The sequence below is a fragment of the Diadema antillarum genome, unplaced genomic scaffold (genome assembly GCF_040938485.1).
Source record: "Diadema antillarum isolate AM-2024a unplaced genomic scaffold, OU_Dant_1.0 scf00000028, whole genome shotgun sequence".
Lineage (NCBI taxonomy): Eukaryota > Metazoa > Echinodermata > Echinoidea > Diadematoida > Diadematidae > Diadema > Diadema antillarum.
Window position 1 is genome coordinate 1,921,295 of NW_027270917.1, and position 25,082 is coordinate 1,946,376.

General features: G+C 38.4%; 3 protein-coding genes across 3 annotated transcripts; all 3 read left to right on the forward strand.

Moving 5' to 3' along the window:
* Positions 1-4,839: 4,839 nt before the first annotated feature.
* On the forward strand, positions 4,840-6,486 carry LOC139735776 (ileal sodium/bile acid cotransporter-like). Its single transcript, XM_071646530.1, has one exon. It carries the CDS (start codon positions 4,840-4,842, stop codon positions 6,484-6,486), a length of 1,647 nt encoding a protein of 548 aa, XP_071502631.1.
* A 6,013-nt stretch (positions 6,487-12,499) lies between these two features.
* LOC139735787 (sodium-dependent organic anion transporter-like) lies at positions 12,500-16,432 on the forward strand. The gene is made up of 5 exons (XM_071646541.1): positions 12,500-13,082; positions 13,351-13,642; positions 14,325-14,439; positions 15,017-15,276; positions 16,243-16,432. The coding sequence occupies exons 1-5, from the start codon at positions 12,500-12,502 to the stop codon at positions 16,430-16,432; spliced, it is 1,440 nt and encodes a 479-aa protein (XP_071502642.1).
* A 4,621-nt stretch (positions 16,433-21,053) lies between these two features.
* LOC139735798 (ileal sodium/bile acid cotransporter-like) lies at positions 21,054-22,539 on the forward strand. Its single transcript, XM_071646552.1, has 2 exons — positions 21,054-22,355; positions 22,432-22,539. Exons 1-2 carry the CDS (start codon positions 21,054-21,056, stop codon positions 22,537-22,539), a joined length of 1,410 nt encoding a protein of 469 aa, XP_071502653.1.
* The last annotated feature ends 2,543 nt before the right edge of the window (positions 22,540-25,082 follow it).

Here is a 25,082-nt window from a genome sequence, read left to right on the forward strand (position 1 = left end):
GTTTTGAAACCCTCTTTTCAACAACAACAACAATAATAATAATAACAATGAATACAACACTTGCAATGCACCATCAATCTAATGACCTATGCGGCGCAGAGGGATGAAAATTGAGAATATTGAGAATTGCATACCGTTAAGGGAGAGATATATCTATAGATATATCCAACAAAATATATTCAATCAAAACATGATGCAAACATCTTGCAGAAAGAATTCAAGATTCATTCATTCACTTATTTTTTCCCCGGTGAGCAGGTAAATAAGATAAACAGGTATGTCGGGCACAATGATATATTTACGTCCGAGTACCCTGCCAATTTATCTCAGAACGGCAACGACCAACATACATTCGTGTAAAACAGTGATACATGTCATCTGTGCAGTAATAAATATGAAGCACACCCAGTATCAATTATGTATTACTCTTTACGAAAGATACCCTATCTGACCCGTCTTGTTCTTGTTCCTCGACCGTCCGACGCCATTAGAAATACATGTACGAGACTCCATGTGTTATAGTCGCTAGTGTCATGCATTCTAGGAACAACAGTTCTTCAAAATATCATGTTATTGCGTACCTTAATCCTATTCAGTGGGTAACGACTGATAAGCTGAAAAAACTACGCACGCGCATATAGGCCTACATCCACACAAGCGCGCACACACGAAAAGGGTTCCACTCAAATCAATCGTCACATGGATTCACATTTGACTTCTTTACAAAATGCTTTAAATTGTATTACTGTAGGTGGTCCAGTGTAGAACTTTTAGCTGAAGTGCGCTCGCATGAAATGTCGTTCATTCTATTGGTGATTCATTAATTGCCTCTCATTCTATGCCATCTTCACGTAGTAGCTACCACACGCAAATTCCAGGATGGCGTAGGTAGCATCTGAACGCAGCTTTTAAGATCAATTGAAAACTTTAAATTGAGATTCCTACTGAAATCATTCGATTTGGTTGCTGCATTAGATAAAGATTTGTAAAATTAAAGGTTTCAGTCAACAGAATCAATACAAACAGCTAATGATCAGTGATACAAATTCATAAACATGAACTGTCAATTAAGGTTCCTCGGCAGAGACTTTGAGCTTGTCTATCATCAAGCTGTACCGTATACCTATCTTAAAAATGAAAGACTGAAAAATGTGGGGTTTTTTTCTGACGGCAACCAACACCCATGCATGATGAAAAAGAGTTAATGAAATATATCATCTTACATATCATTTTCGTCACTAAGGTTTGATATAAAAGTTTTGTTCTTGGCTCAACATGCTCATTGCACACAGCATGTATAACAGTGAAATTTGGAAAGTTCAGTAGGGCACTTTGATTTCCTCGTGTTTGTCCTCACAAAAACCTACTTATTTTGCGTCCAATTGGCAATCGTGAATCATTTCACCATTTCTTAACATAAAAGAGTAATAAAATCGCATAGAGAGAGGGGGCTGTATAACTATAACGACTTCGCGAGAAAGCGTCAAATTCAGTCTCGGCGAAGCCGCGAATAACTAAAAAGAAGAGCGAGCGCTTTCAAAGATGTAAACAATGGACAACCAAACTCGGTAAGTTGATAAAAACTAGTTGTGGTTATATACTTTAACGCCCTCTCAATCTTCTTTCTTTCTTTTCATCATCATTTGAATGAATTCTGAGCTTGTTTTATTCCAAGTGGTCCCTCATGGATTAGGGTAGAGCGCATCAACCCATATGACACATTTCAGTATTTCCAACGGATTTCAGACTAACCGCTTTTGTCCAACTCGTGTGGGTTGCCATTCATCAGTGACGATTGTTCACCTTCATTCTCTCCCCTGTACGCGTTCTAATAGGTCACAATGAAGGAAAAAGGCACAATAGAGCTGTACTGATGACGTAATAATACAGAAGCCATTGTGCCCTTGTGAATGCCTGAATTACCTTGCACAAGTAATACTTTCTTGTACTCAACTCTGTACGCCTCCTCAAGGTCTGCTGTAACGTAATGTCCCCTTGATTGACTGATTTTGCCAGTGCTATATTCATTTCTGCTTGTCTATACTTTCTCTTTTTACACTTTATTTCCATTCCACTACCAAATTGTAACATATCCTTTCCATCGGTGTATGCGTATAATTATAACAACAGTTCAAGAACTGTACTGGCTGCATAATTTCAGATACACCACTGTTCCAATCTCCTGTAGGCTTAGTCGACTGTTTTCATGGCATTTGCATTCTCTGTTGTTTGTTTTTTCGCCCACTGGGATCTATTTTCCTCTATGCCATATATACAATATTCATCAACACAAATACATAACTGTAATATTTCAACAAAGAAGCACTTTGTAACATTGAATCTTAATGAACTGTCATGTGCATTCAATGAACTGAGGTGTCAAGAAACAATCATAACAAAGTAACATTTCAAAAAACAAGTGTCTGAGCAAAACCCACTTTCTCTGATACACGCTTGCAGATTACAATTATTTCTTGCAATAAACTTTTCCATCGTTTTGATACTCCCTATAATAATATCCTCGAAGGAAAGACAGCGTGGAACTATCATCCTTCGTTTACAGTCATGAATTCCTTTCGAAGAATCATAGTATAGGAACAGATTTTAATGCCGAATCAAATGACACAAAAACGCTCGATATAGATTCTTGGTTTTCCGCCGTGAATACAATTCCTTATATCCACATATTGGCACTCGATCACTATTGATGCTAGTAATTACATCGTCGTTTAAATTATCTTTCTTTTCTTTCTATTAATCGATCTAATGCTATTCAACTTCTTTATTATATTTGAATATGAATTCAAAGAATTTCTATTCAATGATTTATCCTAAAACCACCTTGAATCGATTCTGATGTATACTCTTATGCTGGTCCACGGAAATGACCCCTTTCCTTTCCTCGAGTTGTATTAATTAAGATGCCTTTTAAGTAAACCTTCAAGTATAAATCTATTTTTTTCCGTGTATATTCAGGTGTGTATGTGTGTGCGTATGTGCATGGGAGGGGTCCGCTGAAAATGCTGAAAGGTTTATCATAAGGTTTGCCTCCTGTCCTGTGAAGGTTTGTTTTTATGTGTATATAACATGTGCGTCTGTGTGCGTGTGTTTGTTTATTTATGTGTAAGCATGTTTTTAGTGTTTATTAATTTCTCTTTCAATTCCCTTAAAAAAGGAAAGAATATGTTTCACCACCTGCAACGTACCGCGTACTACTGGAACGAGCCAATCACGGTGTAACAGATCTCAACTAATTTTGCTACGAATGAGAAATTGGCGTATTTTGATACATTCAACACAATTGACGGTGGGCTGAACCTTTTATTTCTCTTTTTAATACACGATGAATACTCATGATATCCCTTCCCATTCATTGAATGTCATTGTGAAATTCTTTCTTTACTCTGTTCGTGTCGGAATTTGCGAATCATCAGGAATGTTTGTTCTTCCGCAATGAAACTTGGAAAACTGAAAAAATAGCCCCAATTGACACTTTTTGATTATATTGATGAATTTTAACAAAAAGTGAATAAGATGCAAAATGCGACTTTCGTTCTTATGAGTGCCTTATATTTCCCAGAAGTTATGCATGGGTAATATAAATTCTGGGGGACGACGCTAACTCTATATCATATAGTTACTGACAATTTGTCCGTTTAAGAATGATATGCGGTCTGCGATATAGTGCCTTGGTAAGATGCCAGCCTTGATGCTACAATCTTCCGGCGAGCCCAGAAAACAACAACAAACAAAAACAGTAAGAGTCCGAGACACGGTTCGAGGATTTCAGAGAAAAAAAAATCGTCAGCCCTTTTTGAACAAAACATCAAGAGGCATGTATTATTGCTTCTATTTCCTTCTCCCTTTCTACGGCAAGCACATTTTCACAATAGCATTCCGTGGGGCTAAGCCGCCAATGGAACAGCCCAAATACCTACATCCCACCGCACTATGAGCGTAGCATATCCTGCTTCTGAACGGTGGTTAAGAGTTCGTTTGGAGGGATTCACCCGATGAAAACTGCCTCTTTCACTGGCTCTAAAACCTACGAGTTTCAGCAGTTATCGATCCGAGATACTTCAGTGAGGATTTGCACCGTGTGTAACCATCCTCAGCCTTGCGTTTTGTGTGGTACATTTTCAGTCATCGTCGTATAGGACTAAAATATACACGTGCACGAAGCAGACACTGGATAAATACATGCTATACGACGAATATGATGACCTATAGGTGGCAAACAGGTGTGCAACGTACTCGACTGTGGCTTAGTTGTTATACTTTTTCTGATTACCAGAGTTTTTCGCACGCGTGGATATAGAATTTATTGTGACCTGGTAAATGTTATCCTGGATATCACGCAAAGGAACAGTTAACACTCTTTCATTCATTTCCAGTCCACAAGGATGTGTGTGAAATTTGTGTACGTTTCCCATTGGCACAGGAAGAGTTAATAAAACTGTAGACTATCTTCGCATCGTAGCTTCTCACAGGCGCTTAAATGAGTATTGCTCGACAGGATTCAGAGGACCTGCGCATGGTAGATGTTACTGATTGATGCATGGAGAAAGATTGAAGCACAATTTGATTCATCGAAAAAATAACAACTGTGTACTTATATTGTCTTCTACTTGGAGATTACTGGACCGAACGAAGGAGAGCTACAGCAGTGAAGCATGAATGACAGGACTTTGTCTGCGTCATAATCAATCATTCATTTGATAGGAAACGACTTTTTTAGTATTGTCGGACGAGACAAGTCTTTGATGTCGTCTGTTTCCTATTTTAATGACAATCTACCTAGCTGTTGATGGACGCAATCATCCAAACATCATGAATTCGATGCAGGTAAATCTTGGTACGATAATGCTTCTTGTGCTAGCGGGGGTCAGTTCTGCCGAATTTAACTACACAACTCTGCCAAAAGACTTCTTGTTGATTTCAAATGGAAAAGTCGACACATTGCAGGTGAATCTGACAGGAGTGACGCAGCCGCTAACTGTTGAAGTTTCCAGCAGTAATACACGTATATTTACCTTGGATCAGGATGTTTTCGAACTAGATGTGGTGGCTTTGCAGACTATAGCGATTCCCGTTCGGGGAATTTCCCTTGGTATCGATGCCATTCAATTTACAGTACGTGGGAGCACTGGCTTGATCGATCCAAGATTCGATATTCAGCCCTTCGTCGTGAAAGTGAAGCGAAATGCCGGCCCCATAAACACCATCTTTACATACGTGCTGTTGATCTGGCTTATGGTAAGCTATGTTACCATGGGCGTGAAGCTGGAATGGAACCTGATACGGGGAAAGCTAAAAAGACCATTTGGCGTCGCTATCGGAGCCCTTTGCCAGTTCATCATCATGCCCGGCTGTGCGGCTCTCTTGGCCAGGGCCTTGAGACTCGACGCCCCTACGGCTGTGGCATTGATTATCGTGGGTTCATGTCCCGGAGGATGGTTAAGTAATGTCTTCACGCTCCTTCTCGACTGCGATCTCATATTGAGTCTGACGATGACTTTTTGCTCCACCGTGATCGCCCTAGGACTCATGCCACTAAATCTTTTCATCTACGCCAGACCTTACACCAGCGGTAATAGCAGCATCCGTATACCTTTCCTCCAGATTTTCCTTCAGCTCATCACCCTGGTCGCTCCACTCTCAATCGGCACTTACGTCGCCCATCGTTACCCTAAGGCTGCAAAGTGGTTCCGTCGCCTGCTCAAACCCTTGGCTTTCATTCTCATCGTTCTTGGTTTTGCTGCAGGTTTGTGGGCAAACTACTACGCATTCGCATCTCCGGTCGAAGTCTATCTTTGCGCCATCCTTCTGCCAGTAATCGGAGCTGTCCTCGGTCTGCTTGTTTCAAAAATGACTTGTCTCTCAAACCACTCCGCCATCACAATCTGCATAGAAACAGGTGCTCAGAACGCCCTCCTGGCAACCTCTGTCATTGCTCTGTCGCTTCCGCAACCCGAAGCCGACCTTATGACTAGGGTCCCGGTATTATTCGTCGTTATGACATTTGTTTTTCTACTCACCATGACCGGCATCTATGTCATCATGAAGCGATATCCTGGTCGATACGAATTGCCCGAACACGAAGAAAACGGCAAAGACGTAGCCGTCAATGGAGTCGAGGCTACTACTGAATCTTCAGGAGGCGCCATCACCAGTTTGTCGGCCAGGATCCAGGGAATAGGTCCGGCGAAACTTCAGACTAAATCTCAGAGAAAAAAAGGAGCTCCGCCGAAGGGAATGTTTTCGAAGTCTACGCAGGTCGATTTCGAAGAGGTGCGACGGTCTAACCGGGATGTTTCGTTGGTCAATTACGGTTTCGTTGCCGACTCGGGTAGATCCAACATACGACGATCTGACATTGTAAGACAGATGCGATCAAGTCAGTCGTCTATTGGTACTTTTGACTCCTTGGGAAGACCAGACGGTGTCGATGTTAGAAACCCAGCTGCGAGGCAGGTTTATTTATGAGGACGTATACATGAGCATGACAGTGTGGAGCTTACGCCTTTACACTAATGACTCTTTGAACCAACATAATTGAGAAACTCCAATCTCCTTTGCAGCTGATATCATCAATATAGCCGTGTTTCTGCAGATGATGCGCGTTTAGTGTGCATGTCTTTTTCATTGTCTCATCTCGTCATTCGTTTGTAGCAGGTTTAAAGCAAGATAAATCCATTTAAATGTGAGATCTATGCCATGCTTTCGGAAGATAAAACTTTTAGACAAAGAAATGAGTCTGATGTCATTTGGTTCATATACATCTGATATTTAGTACAACCTGCGTGCTTTGTATACTCTCACCATTCGCTTGCTCACGAGTTTTGAAAAAGTAGCATGTATAACTTAACCATTTTTTCTTTTTCCTTTCACCTAAGTACTGTGAATATATCTCTGATAATTTTTTATATGATTACTCATCAAGTAATTTTGTTTGGTCACGATATATTTCAAATCTATAACTGGATAATTAGGTGTGAAGTTCATATGGCTCTATTGATATTTTGTACATGCCCTCACGTGAAATGTGTAGATTACCGCGTACGTTTTACTAAAGAAGCAGTTCACTGTCACTGGTGTTGGTATTTATGCTGATACTTCTACTTCGCAAACAGTGACTTACATTATTTTTTTTTTTCAGGACGAATACTCAACAAATATTTCTTGTATACTGAGTCTACGAGACAGTAATAGGCAGTCTCAGTCAGAGAATACAGCTGTACTTCTTTATGGGTTATGATAACAAAGTCGTGATTGGTTGTCAAGTCACAGTGAGCTGTGTGACAATGAGTTGGACGGTCAGCATATCCGAATCAAAGAGAATTAAATATTTTACATAACGTTTGGTTTCGCTTAACTAAATAGAATAGCATATGGTATCTTTACGCAGCGTGAGGCTTCATCTAAACCAGACTTGCGATAAGAAAGGTATATGGAATTGTACAAGTTTACATGAATGCACATCTCATTCGAATGGTATTATTTGTCTCAAGCACAACCATTCTTTTGGATTTTTGGCAAATGATGATAAAGCAGCTGTGTTTCATTTCATTTCATTTCACTTCATTTGTTTTCAATGCCAACAAAGAAACGTGTACAAAACATACCATGCCCCCCCCCACACAAAAACAAAACAAAACAAATCAAAACAAAACAAAACAAAACGAAGCAATGTACGGATTCTACATTGCTCGAAACAATGATATAAATGCATAACAATGCATGATATTTATTAAAGAACTGTTGAAAATGGAGGGGAAGCTAAAAAGTTCCATTTCTCCCTAACATGAAGTTTTTGCGAGATCATCACCAGCCTACAATAATTCAATCCAAAAGCTGCAATTTATTCTTATTATTGTAAGTAAAAATAAAGGAAATTTTATCATCAAACTCTGTGTACATGTTAACAGGTCAATGGTAGACAAGTGAGATGATGATTTTTATGTAATCTGTTAATTCTGACTATTCTTCATAAGACCATAAATAATTTGTCTATCAGAGGATTGAACTAAGTGAGCATACTATCACTGAAGGTAACTGATCTGTCAGACATCCTTTATTGTCAACCATAATTCTCATCTTTAACTCTCTAATTCAATGCAGCTTCGCCAACAGATACTGTACATATAAAACTTGGAAATATAGTACCTAGCAATGTATATATAAATCTTTCCTTTTGTGACCATTAAAGGTTTAACTTATGAATATAATTCTATTCTGTCGTACAAATTTTTGTGCACTACTACTTTATCAGAATGTTTAAGATTGTCGCTCATTCTCAAACATGATGACCGGCACATTACAAGCATATTCCAGTTACGCCGATGATTTAGAATACGAATTACTGATGTAATCTCAATAAATAATAGAACCATGTCAATAGATAACATGAAATCAAGAAAAGGTAATATTTTTATTACTTTTTCAATTTTATGAACTTTTTATGTTTTAATGAAACATTATCATTTGTCGCAATGGCATTTGTATGATTAATGATACAATGGTATAATCTATATATTTTCCCACACACAAACCATCATTAAATTAAATGTAATTATGAGCGATGAATTCAATCACTTTCCGTTAAATTACATAAGAGCAGTCCATTACTTATTGAGAAAAAGCACCGTTTTCAACACCACCTTCTCAAAGAAAAAAATGAGATAGTTAAGAGGCGATGATGAAATCATCTCATTTATTTCACATTTGAGATTGCGATCAATCTCACTGCTCCATGACAACTTGGAAACCTTTAGAAAGTTTATAACTTTCATTCAGATTGACAGATTTTTATGACTCTGCAAAGATAGCATACTGTGTAGCTGATCTACTTTGGTTATTCATAGTCAAGTCAAACTTGGGGAGTTATTTTACTATAGTAAGTTCTAGGAAACACAATAAAAGTCACATCGACGTTGTATAGTCTGTGCACAAGTAGTACAATCATCAATCGTCAGCCAAAATTTACTTTATTTGACGATATGTATGTTAAGATAACATTATGTATACAGAAATAAAGCATTTTTGTGTGTAGCATGATTTCTAAGCCGATATATATTTTCTTTGTATTATGGGACCACCATCCTTTAGTTAGAATCTGTTTTATGGTGGCGGTTATTTGAATAATTTTTCTCTCCCTTCGCTGTAATGTGGAAGTTCCCTTGTGATTTTGGACTGTGGTCACCATGGCAACCGATGTTACGAAAGTGGCAATTCCTGTATTGTTTTGTATCGTCTGCTTCACTTTGGTTATGGATTATTCTCTCTCTATTTGTTACGGAACGTGAAAGATAAAAATGAAATTATACCAAACTGAACCAAAACCAAACCAAAGCTATAACCAATCATTCCTGATCGGAGGGTCTTGCTCAGTGCATGACAGTGAGATTACAATGAGAGAAAAGAGTTTGCGTACGTCATGAAAAATTCTAGATCAAAATGCTTCGAATGAAAATAGGGAGCGTGATGATTATGAATAATCTAAAACACGCTTAAAATTGACAACGGAGACAGTCTTGAACAAGACAATAGTATGCTAATTTGTGTGTGTGTGTTTGTGTTTGTCTGTGTCTGAGTGAAAAAAAAATCTTGCGAGGTCATAGGCTAATTACTGATGAACACATCAGACACTAGAATAACTTTTGCTCATACAGCGCATGACTGTTTACAAAAACTGAGTAAGTCAATATTTGACGCAGACGCCGAAAATTACGTGATAATAATGATGCACTAATTTAGCGGGGGGTGGGGTAGGGGGAAGGCGGGAGATGGGGTAGATACCGTCTTCCTAAATTACAAGCAAACATTAGAATGAATTGCTTGTTTTTAATTTGATAAGCAACACATTTTTAAGTAGGCCTATACTTCATCTGTTTTGCTGAAATCGTCTATCCTTAAATCAATCATTGGGAAATAACATATTATGACGTTGACGTTATACTAAAAGCCGACTATTGAAAGGGCCGACTTTCATAACCCTACTGTCGATCACAATTGTTGACACAATATCCTGAAATAGCACATCGGCAAAACGTGTGATCATCGTTTTGATGCTGGAATTAATTTAGAACATGCAGTCCTTGCGACCAAAATTAGATATGACGCAAGACACCTTGAAAATAACGAATGTGCCAAACATGATTACGTAATGCATGGAAAAAATCAAACAGGGCGTGTTTGACATGTTCACAGCGTCTTTGATTACATTTGAAAATGAGAATCAACATTATGATCTCCTAGAGTCTAGACCGCATCGAACCGACGGCAGACGAATCTGTCCTCATGAATAAAGACAGAGTAAACAAATACATGTCTTTGTGCAAATTTACATAGTCCGTCATAAGCTGGCTAACACCTTTCGCCTATTTGCCGATACTTTCTCACAAGATAATGAGTTGCCCTCAGTGGGAGCCATCGTAGCTCACAGGACAGACGTGATTCACGGGGTCTTACCACGACGGCGCATCTTTCGTGCATGACAATGTATTTTGTACACGGACATCATGCAAATGGTACCCATGTGTTACAAATGGAGCCTACATAATACACCCCACACACAGACACACACACAGACACACAGACACACACACACACACACACACACACACACACACACACACACACACACACATATATATATATATATATATATATATATATATATATATATATTTGTTTTAATCACGTCTTTATTCATAAAAAAAACAAAGAACATGTAAACATAATATGCAAGGTCCATGGTCCTATTCTGGACACATGACAGGTAATGACAGACTTATTTAAAAATAGTGAGCAAGTTGTAATAAAGTTATATGTACAACAAATTTTGGTTAATTTTTTGACAAAACTACCAGACAATAATCTATTTGATCATACATATATACATATATATATATATATATATATATATATATATATATATGTGTGTGTGTGTGTGTGTGTGTGTGTGTGTGTGTGTGTGTGTGTGTGTGTGTGTGTGTGTTCATATATGTAAGCCTACAATGTATATGATGGATTGGGCAGTCGGAATGGCTTTTCATAAAAGGCACGTTTTCAAACTTTATTGAACTTTGAATTTTCCGTGGAGAGGTTTTCCAGATTCATTTAACCATCAATACATCACTACGATGAAGGAATTCATTGCTACCTTGTCGACTACCGAAATTGTCTCGTGTCGATAGTACTCATAAGGCTGCGTATGAAAAACGAATATTGCAGGTCATTAAGACTTTCTTAAATGCTTCGAACCTCAACACTTATGCATAAGGCGTGAGGCCTCAGGGGTTCTTTGTCATACTTACACGGGTAAGGATGACGAGTTTTTTTTTTTCAGGTCTTACAAATGATAACCACAATGGATTTTCAACCATCAAAAAGTCTCATTTAGGATCATTTCTTTTTTGTTTTAACTGGAATAAGTCAGATATTATTTTAAGCAAGCTCCAGATCACACGATGTTCAACTAAAATATGTTAAAGCTTCGTGCTTCACATCGTCTCCATTGACCCTCAAGATGTAGGCGCAATGAGTGGGTCCCTGCATCGTCCTTTCCCTCCGGCTGTTGGGCACGGACCAGACAGGTTCAAACTGCACCTCAAACAAATGCAAAATTTGGCAGTCACAGCGTTTATACATGTATATGCTCATCAGCCGAATAAAGCTTGCAATGTGTATGCGATAATATTACCGTTGACCATGGCAGACAAAACTAAACGGCGGTATCATACATAGTACTTTTCTACACCTATACTGTTACTGATCAGAAGCCCATTAGTTTCTTACAAAGGCAATTGATTGCTTAAGGTTTGGACCTTTGTCAATTACTTATTAGAATCATCCCCAACCCCCTAAAAAGTACACGCGAACTCGTTATCTACTTATCAATTCTAAATTCGCTGAAGCTTTAAATTATTTGTAATCACTGTGAAGAGTTCATGCAGAAAAACCTATACAATGTAGGCCGTGATAAATACTTGGCAGAGATTTTCGTTACCTATGGTCGGTCTATCACATATCCTCACTTTCTTCATGGTAGGTGGAACGAAAGCAGCTTAGTTCATATGACAGGAGAGTGTCAAACAAGAATGTGGGAAATCCCCGAATGCAATGACACCTTTCTGCCTATAACACAAATGCCATGCTGAGTTTACAAGCATCCAGCATCCAGTTGGAAGCACGGAAAATATAACAAGGACACATGACTGTGCAATTGATCTTAGACTGTTAAGCTTTTGCCGTCACTTATTCAGCTGGGCTCGGACGCACGACAAGCAGAGACTGTTTAAACATTCTCATCATTAATAATGTGTCTTACATGAAATGACAACATTTTTAAAATTTCAGTCTGGAAAGTCATAACATTTTGACATTCTTCGTAGTACTTGATGCGTTATACAATTATATAACAATCATTTGTTAATGTTTGCTACCTGATGAAATATATTTTTGTAACTTGTGCAGAAATATGGCTTCCCAAGGTGTGATGAGGACAGTCGTCATCCTGACATCGCTGATGGTCCTATTTTCGACTGTCAGCGGTCAATGCGGCACGTCAACCTCCGTCAACATCACCTACGCCGAGGATACCGTCTATGTGTACGAGGGCTCCGAAGCCAACGTGACCTTGTTTGTCACAGAAGTCACGGAAAACGGAATTTTGACCATGCGTTCAGAAAAGCCGCGGAACTTCGATCTGGTGGACACCGACTTCAGCGAAAACCTTACGACGGGGGACATCTATCCGCGCAACATTAGTGTAACCATCGCGGGGAAGTTTATTGACATTGGTGATCTGGAAATTCTGTTCACGACCGAGGGCGGCCAGGACGCCCTCTCCGTCGGATCTCAGACAATTGGGGTCAGGCGCGTGCCTCGCCTCATTCAGGTGGTCTATATCTGGGTGATCCTCGCTTGGGTAGTTATCAGCTACATCTCTATGGGCGGCAGTATGGACCTCAAAGCGATTTGGGAGAAGGTCCGGCGTCCATGGGGCGTCCTCATTGGCATATTCTGTCAGTTCATCATCATGCCAGCTATGACCTACGCTATTGCCATCCTTGTCACAGGTAACACCTTCATCCTTTCTGTCTTTTAGTATGTCATTCCCAAAAATCTTTGGAAACAAGAATATATTGAAATATATTCTTTAATTAATGAATCCATTTTCATATGTCTGAGATTAGAAAACCTTCGACTTCTAGCCTTTTTTTTTACTTTAGAGAAACATAATGATTATCTTTACCTTCCGACATTAAATGAACCTAACAATGGTCACTTCTATTATGAAAATAAACTGTCAAGAGATTACAAGCAAATATTTTCCTTTCCCTATAGATGAGCCGACGGCGGCTATCGGCATCGTTCTCGTCGGCACCTGCCCAGGCGGCTGGCTCAGCAACATCTTCAGCGTCCTCCTCGACGTCGATTTCGTACTAAGTGTGACGATGACCTTCTTCTCCTCCATCATCGCCCTGGGAATGATGCCGCTGAACCTCTTTATCTACTCGACGCCGTTCACGCGGGGAGACTCTCGGCTGAGCACGCCATACGTCGAACTCGTCCAGCAGCTCGTTATCCTTGTGCTACCCGTGTTCATTGGCATCGCCTTATCCTACAAGTTTCCAAAGCAAGTCCAAACACCACTAATAAACTAAGCACTCAGTGATTAGCTTGCGAGAATGCATTTATATCTTCATTTCTGTATGCCTCCTAGATTTCGTAATAGACAAAGCGTAAAGTACATACAACAGGTAAAACGTGCCATCGCATATTAGTATTGGACATTAATAACGTAGCGATGAAAGCCGTTAATTAAGATATAGTATGATGAATCTCAAGAGTTAGGTGATAATTTTTATAATCAATAGCACCGTCGAGATACACCACTAGATAGGTCTACAAGACTTGAGATGTATGAGAGCAGTTATAATCTTCTACTCTCAGAAATATGCACGATGTTGATAGGCCCCCTTTTTGGATGAAGCCAGGTTCCCGCTATTGTAGATGGTATCTTGTAATTTTTACCTTATCCCATTTCATCGATGAGACGACACGACTTACATTCTTTTCCTCTGACACCAGCATGTAATTTCCTAGCTGCTACGCTTAAAACAGGCCAAGTAAAAGCAAAACACCAATTAGAACAACAACCCCACACAAATGAAAGAAATCACTTTAGTTACACATTTGGTTAAAGTTGTATACAGTGACGTCCTATCATTATGCATGGTAAATATAAAGTTTGCAACTTGATGTCCTTTATTTTTCCATCATCTTTAATGTCTACTCATCTCTATTTGTTCATAAAGGTTCAAGAAATTTTGCGCCAAGGTGATCAAACCGGTGTCAGCCCTCCTCATCATAGTCGGTCTCTCGCTCGGCATCCCGGCCGATCTCTACGCCTACACAACCTCTCCTCTCAGGGTAGGTCGATCTAAATACTCAAGTCTTACTGCATGGCCCGCTGCCAAATCTTTCATAGTTATCACGGCTATCTAAAAAGATTGCAATGATGTTAAAAATATATCAATGTTTTCAGAACCGAAGAAGCACTGCGTTGCCACCATGAGTGAGATCATAGAGATTGCGGGCATTTTTATTCTTTCGTCTACATATTTGTGAATTTATTCATCTTACTTTTCTATGTTTTTCGTAATGAATCATTATATACCTATAGATCAAACCCAACTGGTTTTTTTTTTCTACTTACCTGATGTATGCAACGTTGAAACGGCAAATATAAGGGCAACAGCAGCTCTTGTAAACTAAAAGCCCTACATTTATTGTGGCTTAAATGCCGACTGTTATCAGGCTCATTAAGCCATCTTCAAATATATCATATCCTCTCCTATTCCTATCCACCCCTAGAGAGTGAAACAATAGAAAAATATGACATGCAAGTTTGAATATGCAAAAATATGCAAATGAGACAGCTATTGAGCAGACTAAGAAGCGTGCGAATACCCGGAGGTTGCTAAATCATCTTTTTATCTTTTTGTAGAACTGGATAGCGAGCATCATCACGCCTGCCTGTGGTGCCTTCTTCGGGCTTGCCTTCGCGCGGATCTTCGGCCGAAACGTGCGCACCTCAATCACCATCGCTCTGGAGACCGGTGTGCAAAACGCCCTTCTCGGCCGCACCATCGTGGCGCTATTCTACCCGCAACCCGAGGCCGACCTGATTGCACGCGTCCAGCTCACCGTTGTCCTGGTAACGCTCATCGAAGGCACTCTGGCATCCATCCTCTATTCATGTTTCAGGTATGACGTCAGGGAGTTTGCTTCATGGCAGAGATATCGAGACCTGCATTGCAGCTCTTCCTGTATTTTTTGTCATCTCTTTTCGAAGTCACAATAAGACGAAGCTCATTTATCTATTTTTACATGTGCTCTGCTATCATTAACAATAGATCTCTCTTTCTCTCTCTCCCTCTCTCTGACACATCCTTTCAGTATAAAACATATTATAATGCGACATATCATATTTGCATGTGTAACATACACAAGCATCAAATTAGAATACACTCGGATATATAAACTTTGAATTAGGTATATACAAGCTTTAAATTAGAATACATTCGAGCAAGCTTAGCATAATCGTTAGAGTTTTACTTTTTTTAGTTTGTTTTAGGATGAGACCACTCTAGGAAAAATAAAAGAAAATGGTCGATCGCAAACTTGATATCACTGCGTCAGCCATGGCGAGATTTATCATGATGCTCGATCGTGTGACTGTTAAAGTTTCTTCATTTCTACAATCAAAATCAACAACACTTTGGTTTTTTTTTAACCTGATGGTGAGTTTTTAGGCTAAACAGAGTGCAATATGTTTATTTCTATGACAACAGGAACTGGCACCCCATTAGTTTTGTTGTCGCATTTGTATTTTTTTTCTCTCTCTTTCTGTTTTTTTTTAAGGGGTGTAAGTTTGAATGTATATAATCTTGAATGTTACATATTCTCTATTTTTGTTGTCAGGTTTATATTGTGTACTTTTGCTTTGATTGCAGTTTTGTGTAATTGAATATATGTTTGTGCAATTTTTTATTTTTTCTTGCAGGGCCCCTCGGTAGAGCAATTTTGTAACTGTAAGGACTGCCCTGTTGAAATAGAACGGAAATAAATAAATAAGCGAATAAATGAATAAATAAGGATATAAATAAATACATAAATACATTATTTAATCAATTTACTGATTAATCAATTAATAAACATTCAATCATTCAGGTACCTCATGTGTCGTAGTTGCTGCGAGAAGATGATGGCGCCAGAAGAGGACGAGAAGCAGGAAGAAGCCGCCGTGGCAGTCGATGATGTCGAACCAAAGATGAACTACGAGAGCAACGGGAATACCGGTCATCCGATGTCCGACACCCCTGGGACGGACAACCCGGGTTTCGAGCTCAAAGAAGCATGAGGAAATGTTGACAAATTGACTAGCTGGACATCGCCCTCACGTTTGGCCATTCTGGTGTCCACTGACAAAACTCGCTAGTTTCTGAAGACTCGCTAGTTTCTGAAGACTCTTAAAAAGTCCCGTACGCACTCATGATGGCTAGTAGTGACAGAATGTGACTATTGCAGTATTCAGTATATAATAGGCAGATTCAGTATTGCAGCACCACAATCCTGGAATAGTCTCTCCCCAAATATCCAATCAGCAGTTAACAGAGATCAATGAAAAAATGTTGGAAACTTATTTGCTCCAAACTTTAGACCTCAATGATAGTTTGTACTAAATTGAACTGCTGGTGATCTAACAGGTTTAAGGTCACTGTTAATTTGTTTTGTCTTGTAAATATTGTCGATATCTTGCATTTTGTTGAAATTGTTTAAGCGCTTTGAGTCTGTACACAAAAGGCACTATATAGATATTGGTTATTATCATTATTATTATCATTATTATTATTATTATCATTATTATTATTATTATTATTATTACAATTATGGCAGATGACATCCAACATTAGCAAGCCGTGAGTTTAATTAACCCCAGATTTTTAGAAAAAAAAAAAACATATTTCGCCAAATTGAACCATCAAAGCCAGTGAGAGTATCTTGAAAACTTGAACGGGTGTTTTCTTTATCACTGTTTTATGGATTCCACATTATTTTGTATGCGTGTGTCATACCAATCATAAGTTTGAATTGTTACCATGTGTGCCTGGGTTCAAGACTTTGTTTGAGTTGGATATAGTTTGTAAGACAGTCACTGTTTGCTAAACGTTTCATCAGGTTAATTGTTGACCACTTTACCTCATTCAACGATAACTACGATATAATTCATAACCGGAAAATATGTAGATAGTGATGTGTGTGTATCTGTGTATTTGTGCTTGTTCCCTGATGTCTATGTACAATTTTTGTAGAAAAGAACGTCCAATGGCATTTTTTATACCATTAAGGTTTTTTATAACTGAGTAAACGCATCTATATCTCATTCTTGGTTTAAAAAAAAGTACCTTACTGTTACTCTACGTAGGACCTATGTTCAAAGTCGTCTTTATTACATACGTGTCAGCACCTTCATTTGTCAGAGAATAAATAAACAAGACTTTTTGTTGCACTTTATATAAAGGGCAACAGAGAAGTGTTGTTGTGTCTCATTACAGAGACCATCATTTTCAGGATACACAAAAAGCATTTCGATATGTTTTGCTCAGATTTGGGTTTTTGTATGTATTTGCTGCTTCACCCTCTAACACAAAGCGATCTGTTCGTTTGTTTGTTTGTTTTCAATCACATGACCTCCTTTGGGCTCTCATTGAATTGAATTGAATGCATCAATACCTTAAGAAGGAGGAGAACATTGATATGAATGGTCTTTCTTGTGTAGACTGATGGCATGATGCGTTCTAAATCGTACATGTGGTAACACCGGCCATTACTTTAAGAAATTATAGTTTATGAAATGATGGTTCACGAAATGCTGGGATTCGATTAAGTCCTCTTTACGTCATGACATCCTTGGACGATCCTTGGTTAATATTAGGACGCCAATTTACCTAGAGCTTCGAGTTGAATATTGTGAGATTTATTTGCTATGCCAACAGTTATGTCATAGTAGCATGTGTTAAGTAGAAACAAACGAAATCTTCCATTATCATCATGTTCATACGATTGTCAAATGCCTCTGTTGTAAAATATTACTGACGCATATATTGAAAATGTAGAGGTATGTAAAGTAGGTCGATTTTTTTTTTACAATAATGACTTCATGAGGAAGAATTGTAATAAATTATATGATGAATGTTCATCTCAGTATATCCATCAGCTCATAAAGCTTGATTTTAATGCATCTTTTATCAGATTGCCTTATGAAAAGTACAAACTAATGACAATTTTTCTTTCATATTTTGTCATTGATTTTGTATCAAGAATGCATCATCTTTCCTTCTATATAGATTAATCTATAATCAGCTCAGACATCAAATTACTCATTACGAATTAAGAATTATGCCATGATATTATTCGCATGTTCTCACATACTAGTATAGACAGCGGGGAAGGGAGTTTTATGATCTGAGAAACAATGAAAAAATAGGGGAAAAACACCAAATACATATAATGTACTGAATATTGCATTAATTAAACAATTCAAAATACTTTGAAATACGTTCCATACGCTAGAAGACTGATTGCTTGCTTACTATAATCCTACATAATACTGCACAAACCAACATTCGTAGTTACACACGTGATACCTACGGCTAAAGACAGGGATCACCCCCATTATCCCTTCCTGGTCCTTGTAGGGTCCGCAAGAGAGGGTATTAATGCGCCTCATTTTTAGTTATCAACAACAGATGGTTAGCGGAATGCCTTGGAATGAAAGTAGGTAGTTTCTTTTTTAATCCGTTTCTGATTTATGCAATATCGTGAAAGATTATTTATTCTATTTATCTATTCACTTTGTTTTCAGTAGGGTTTTGCTCTGTCAGTGGCTACAGACAAAATAATGTGCAAGTTATCCGTTTCTTCTAGTTTCTTTTTTTTTGAACAAAAAAAAAACAAAGCACCAGTTTTCTGTAAGCTGCCCATTTCCCTGTCAATTCCTTGTCAATTTATTATATATATATATATATATATATATATATATATGACATTTCGCTTTGCAGTAAGGCAGGGTATGTCAGTGTCACGTCTTTTTTTCCTTTGTATTTTACGGTTGCTTAAGATTGTCTTTTCATTACTCTGTTAAATGGTAAATCTTTCTTATTTCTATAATTTTAAAAGTGCTGTATAAATTGTATTTATCCTGTTCATGACCTTAAAAATACCCTAATGACTGAGAACCATTCGTTCGATGAACCAACATTCACACCCACAAGCACACACACTTTTTGCAGACAGTGCCTTTTTTTTACAATTAATCGAAATTTACATGATGATGGAAAATGTCGCTAAGCACGGAGAGAAATCCCAGGTTAAAAGATTAAGATATAATAGGCCTATCAAGATGCGATTCATTTGCTTTTTGAGCAGAACAATTAACACTTTCAATCACGATCGCAAATGTCGGCAGAACGAACTTGACTAATCTTCTGCTTAGAATTATAAACAGTGTTTCCACTAAACTATCATATGAATATTGTTTTATAACAGGTGAATAGTTTGCATTGATTTGATGAATAACTAGTATAAACTGTGAATATAAGCACGCTTTGGTGAGTTATGTAAACTTGGTGTTTCAAGCATGTTATCATAATTCTTTCTGCAACGTGACTAGAATGTCCAGAATGCTACAAATTACTCTCTAACAAACAATCGTGGTGATTCAACTGCAAATCTGCATTGAGGATATAAACCCAGTTTGTACTAACCCCTGAATATGCTTAATAACCATGTGGTTTAATGATAAATCTGTTGAGATGATTTAGGTGTTTGTTTTTCTAGTTCAAAAGAAAGAAGAATAAATGTGAAAGGGCAATGAGGATCGCTAGCATTGCTGTAACCGTCACCTCTTTTCTTCGTCATGCCCCCCCCCCCTCTCGTTGCGTAAGGCCATGAGACCGAGGTTTTTATTATTTCCCTCCACGCTATGAATACTCAGGATAATTCTTTTAAATCAGTGAACGTTGGCAGCATTTAAATTCTATCATTAGTTGCAAATCTGCAGTGATCATCTTTCTCTACAAAAAGAAAATATGGTAGAGCCTTGAAAAGATTATGGATATTACGACAGGTAACTGTTATTCAGGACATTCAGACCAATACTCTTTAATATTTTTTGATTTGATTTGATTTGATTTATTGGTTTCTGTATCATCATTGTACATATACACATTCATGTACAAACATAAATATGATAATATATATACGTATTTTCTTGTTCATTGCCTGTGTACAATGTACAGCAAAAGTACAACAAAACATACTACAATGAATAATACAGAGGGGCTACAGCATAAGCGTAGCTTGATTTGCGTGCAGCCCCCGTAGCATAACATAATATAATGTACATCGGAAGGAGAATAGGAGGGAGGGATGACTTGCATAGAGATAGGATAGTTGAAAGGAGAAAGGGAAGGGAGAGGCTTGTCTGCTTTCACTAAAGGTTTATACAAAATAAAATCACCTGTATCACTGATTAGCAAGACATGACAAAATATTTCTTCAACGTATATCTTCGCATCGTATAAGCTTCTTCACAGGTGCTTAGATACCGTGGTAATTGGTTTCAAGAACTTGCATAGATTGATGGAGAGTGATTAAAGCCCTATAAGAGGAGGGTGATTGACTACGTAGTATTATTCATCGATAAAAGAATCAAAGTCTTCTGGTTGAAGATTACTGAGCTACGGGAAGGACAGTGTAATATGAATAACACGTCATTGTCGCCATCAGCACTCAGCCAGTCGGTCAGTCATCGGCAGTCTCTCGGGAGGGTGAGTTATAACTAACGTCGGACCAAGCAAATGAAGCATCGCACTTCGATATCCTCTATATATGCTTCTCATATCAATAATATTCTACCGAGCTGGTGATCGACACATCCCAACGTCATGTCTTCCATGCAAATAATTCTTAAAACGATTATGCTTCTTGTGTTGGCAGTTGGTAGTTCGGCTGAATTGAACTATACAACCCTGCCGGAACACTTCTTGTTACTTTCACAAGGAGACATCGACATTTTGCAGGTGAATCTGGCAGGAGTGACAGAGCCGCTCACCGTCGAGGTTTCCAGCAGTAATTCACGTATATTTACCTTGGATCAAACTGTTTTCCAGCTGGATGCTGCAGATTTGCAGACTATAGTGATACCCGTTCGGGGGGTTTCTCTTGGTATTGATACCATTCAATTTACAGTACGTGGGAACACTGGCTTGATCGATCCAAGATTCGATATTCAGCCCTTCATCGTGAAAGTGAAGCGAAAGACCAACCTCATACAGAAAATCTTCGCGTACGTGATGTTGGTCTGGCTAATAGTGAACTATGTTACCATGGGCGTGAAGCTGGAATGGAACCTGATACGGGGAAAGCTAAAAAGACCATTTGGCGTTGTTATCGGAGCTCTCTGCCAGTTCATCATCATGCCCGGCTGTGCGGCTCTTTTGGCCAGGGCCTTAAGACTCGACTCTACCACTGCTGTAGCATTGATCATCGTGGGCTCATGTCCCGGAGGATGGTTGAGTAATGTCTTCACTCTCCTTCTCGACTGCGATCTCATATTGAGTCTGACGATGACTTTTTGCTCCACCGTGATCGCCCTAGGACTCATGCCACTAAATCTTTTCATCTACGCCAGACCTTACACCAGCGGTAATAGCAGCATCCGCATACCCTTCCTCCAGATTTTCCTTCAGCTCATCACCTTGGTCGTTCCACTCACTATCGGCACTTACGTCGCCAATCGTTACCCCAAGGCTGCAAAGTGGTTCCGTCGCCTGCTCAAACCCCTGGCTGTCATCGTCGTTATTATTGGTTTCGCTACAAGTGTGTGGGTAAAATACTACGCATTTGTATCTCCGGTCGAAGTCTATCTTTGCGCCATCCTTCTGCCAGTTATTGGGGCGGTCCTTGGTCTTCTTGTTTCAAAAATGACTTGTCTCTCAAACCGCGCAGCCATCACAATCTGCATAGAAACAGGTTCTCAGAACGCTCTCTTGGCAACCTCCGTCATTGCTCTCTCGCTTTCGCAACCCGAAGCCGACCTTATGACTAGGGTCCCGGTCCTACTCGTTGCTATGACATTTGGTTTTCTACTCACCATGACCGGCATTTACGCCATCATGAAGCGATATCCTGGTCGATACGAATTACCCGAACGTGAGGAAATAGGCAAAAACGTGGCGACCGATGAAAACGAAGGTACCGCTGGCTCCTCCGAACGCGCTGTTTGCGGCCTGTAGGCTAGGATCCACAGAAATATCCAAACGATAGTCCAAGCTCCTGGCCATTTTTTTTTTTGAGAAAAGAAAGCTCCTCCGAATGTTTCCAAAGTCCTCGCAGGTCGATTTCGAAGAGGCGCGATGGACTAACAGAGATGCTTCAGCCACGGTTTCGTTGTCGACTTGGTAAGAACAACATACGGCGATCTATATCAAGATGTAACCACGTCAGTTGTCCTTGGTTACTCTTGACTCCATGTGAGCTGCCGGTATTGATGTCAGGAGTTCTGATGTTAGGGCAGATTAATTTGTGGGGACACAAATATGACAAAAGGGGACTTGTGATCACTCATTATTCATTTCGCTTTGGAGCAACATTCATGAACAGAGAACTCTGATTTCACAAGTAAAGCAGCCCACTGCTGTTAGCAATGTTGCTGATTATGATTTGCGGTATATGTGCATTTCATTTGCATCTTTGCATCTTGTCATTTGTGGCAGATCTTAATGCGATATTCATTTGTTTATCAGAAAATGTAACTTGTACACAGAGAAAAGAGCCTATAGCATGTAATGCTTTGATATCATTTTGCTGTATAGTCGTAATATTTTGATATAATTTTACTGTATAGTCTAATAAAGTCGAGTACAACTGCATGCATAATGTATGATTAGATCATTGTTGACCGCTTAAAGAGTCACGATTCAAGGCAATTTATGGTCATGTAGAAAATATACATAAATATGTTTTTCATATGTTGACACAGTGCAGGTGCACACTGCAAAGGTGCATAGACGTGCTTGCTCACAAGCTTATATCAACTACTAACATCCTTTTCAGTTCAACTTATGAATACATTACATTGTTGCATACATTTCTGTATTGCTTTATTCGAATTTCTAATGTTTTTTATTCTTCGTTTTATTTAAACCAACACATTACAGACATAATTATATCAGATACAATATTACTTTAGAATTGGGATTAATGCTTGCTAATTTTGTGCCGAGCACACCAGTTTGTTTTGTATATCATTTAATGATACAATTAATTGTATAGCTAATAACATAGAATTGAAAAGAAAGTAGTAGAAGTTTCAATCATATACGTAGCTGGTGATGAGCTAAGAAATTTATGGAATTATAAAGTATTTCATATTTAAAACAAAAATTTCATTCACAGTGATCATATCTAAAGATGATGTTATGATATAATAGCCTGACAAGTCTTTCAGTTGTGAGTTTCTGCAATCGCGTCACTGCCGGCAACCAGGGACAGCCTGGTGGTAGTGCCGCTGCCCGGAAAGCAGTAAATGACTGGTTCTTGTCCCACCGGTTCCTTTTTTTTCCCCGACATGTTTGATTTTTTTAATTCGACACGTTGATTTACATATCAGCAGTTGCGATCTTAACAAATTTGATTTGTATAGGGAGACAAAACTCGCACCTGAACCTCCACACCTCTGTTTATCTTTCTTTGATTTAATAAGTCTTCTATTTATCAATGCACGAACCATAAGTAAACGTCATCATTTGATAACATTTCCGTTAGAATGTCAAAGAGCAGTCGTTAAATCATTGACCAAAGCATCACTTTAATCAATTTTGTTTGAACAAGTATGGAGGCAATGCAAACATAGGGCCACTATCCTCGTCAAGCGTGTGCTTGTGATCATTGTCTCCTGGATTTCTCTCAGTCCCTACATTTAGAGTTGCTTAATTTTTTGTGTTTTTTTTTAACTGCAGGTGCATGAAATTTTCTAGCTTGATGTGTATACAAAAAATAACACCTGCCCGTCTTCATTTTGTATTAACATAGAATACTTTCATAGACTTCAGTTAATCACTTATCTGTTTCCACTTTTAGAATCAAACAATTCCATAATTTTGTTCAATTGGCTTTGTACTTTCATGTATGAAAACGAAATAAAGAAATGAATTCACTTAATCATCAATTAACATCTACAGTAAAACAACAACATCTACATCTGCAATACAATACAACGCAATAAATACAATAAATTGAGAGTTAGAAAATATTGCCTAATGGATAAGAGCAAATATTAAGTTATCTGTCAATCTTCAAAAAAGGATGATTATATGCTTTTAGCAATTCTACATTACTGTTGATAATGGCTTTCATGGTACTCCACTCGAAAATGTTTCCCATGCAAAATTTCTTGGAATAACAGTCCATAATAAGCTTTCATCGAAATTTTATATTGAGAGTACAAACCGTATATGTAAAACTATTTCACGTAGCATTGGTATAATAATAATAAGCATACATTTTGCTTTCCTTTATCGTCCCTGCTCACATTATATTCATCCCTAATATTGCCATATCTTGATTATGGTTTTTTCGAGTGGAGAAATACATAATAAATACTCTTAGATAAACTACTTTTACTACAAAAGAAATCACTCCGTATCATATGTCATACTGGATTTTTGTTACATACTGACCCGCCCTTTTTTAGCACAAAATATTGAAAATTGAAGATTTGTATCTTTTCAATTTAGGAAAATTTATATACAATTGTAACAAAAACACTCTCCCAAATACATTTGAACCAATGCTTCGAAGAAATCAATCCGTTCACAATTATCCAACAAGGCGATCGAATGATTTATATTTGCCAAAGAACAAATTACGTCGAACAAATTGCGTCGAACGAAGAGACGTGGCGCCTGTAACAACAGAAAATAAAGAAGAACTGTTACATTGAAAAC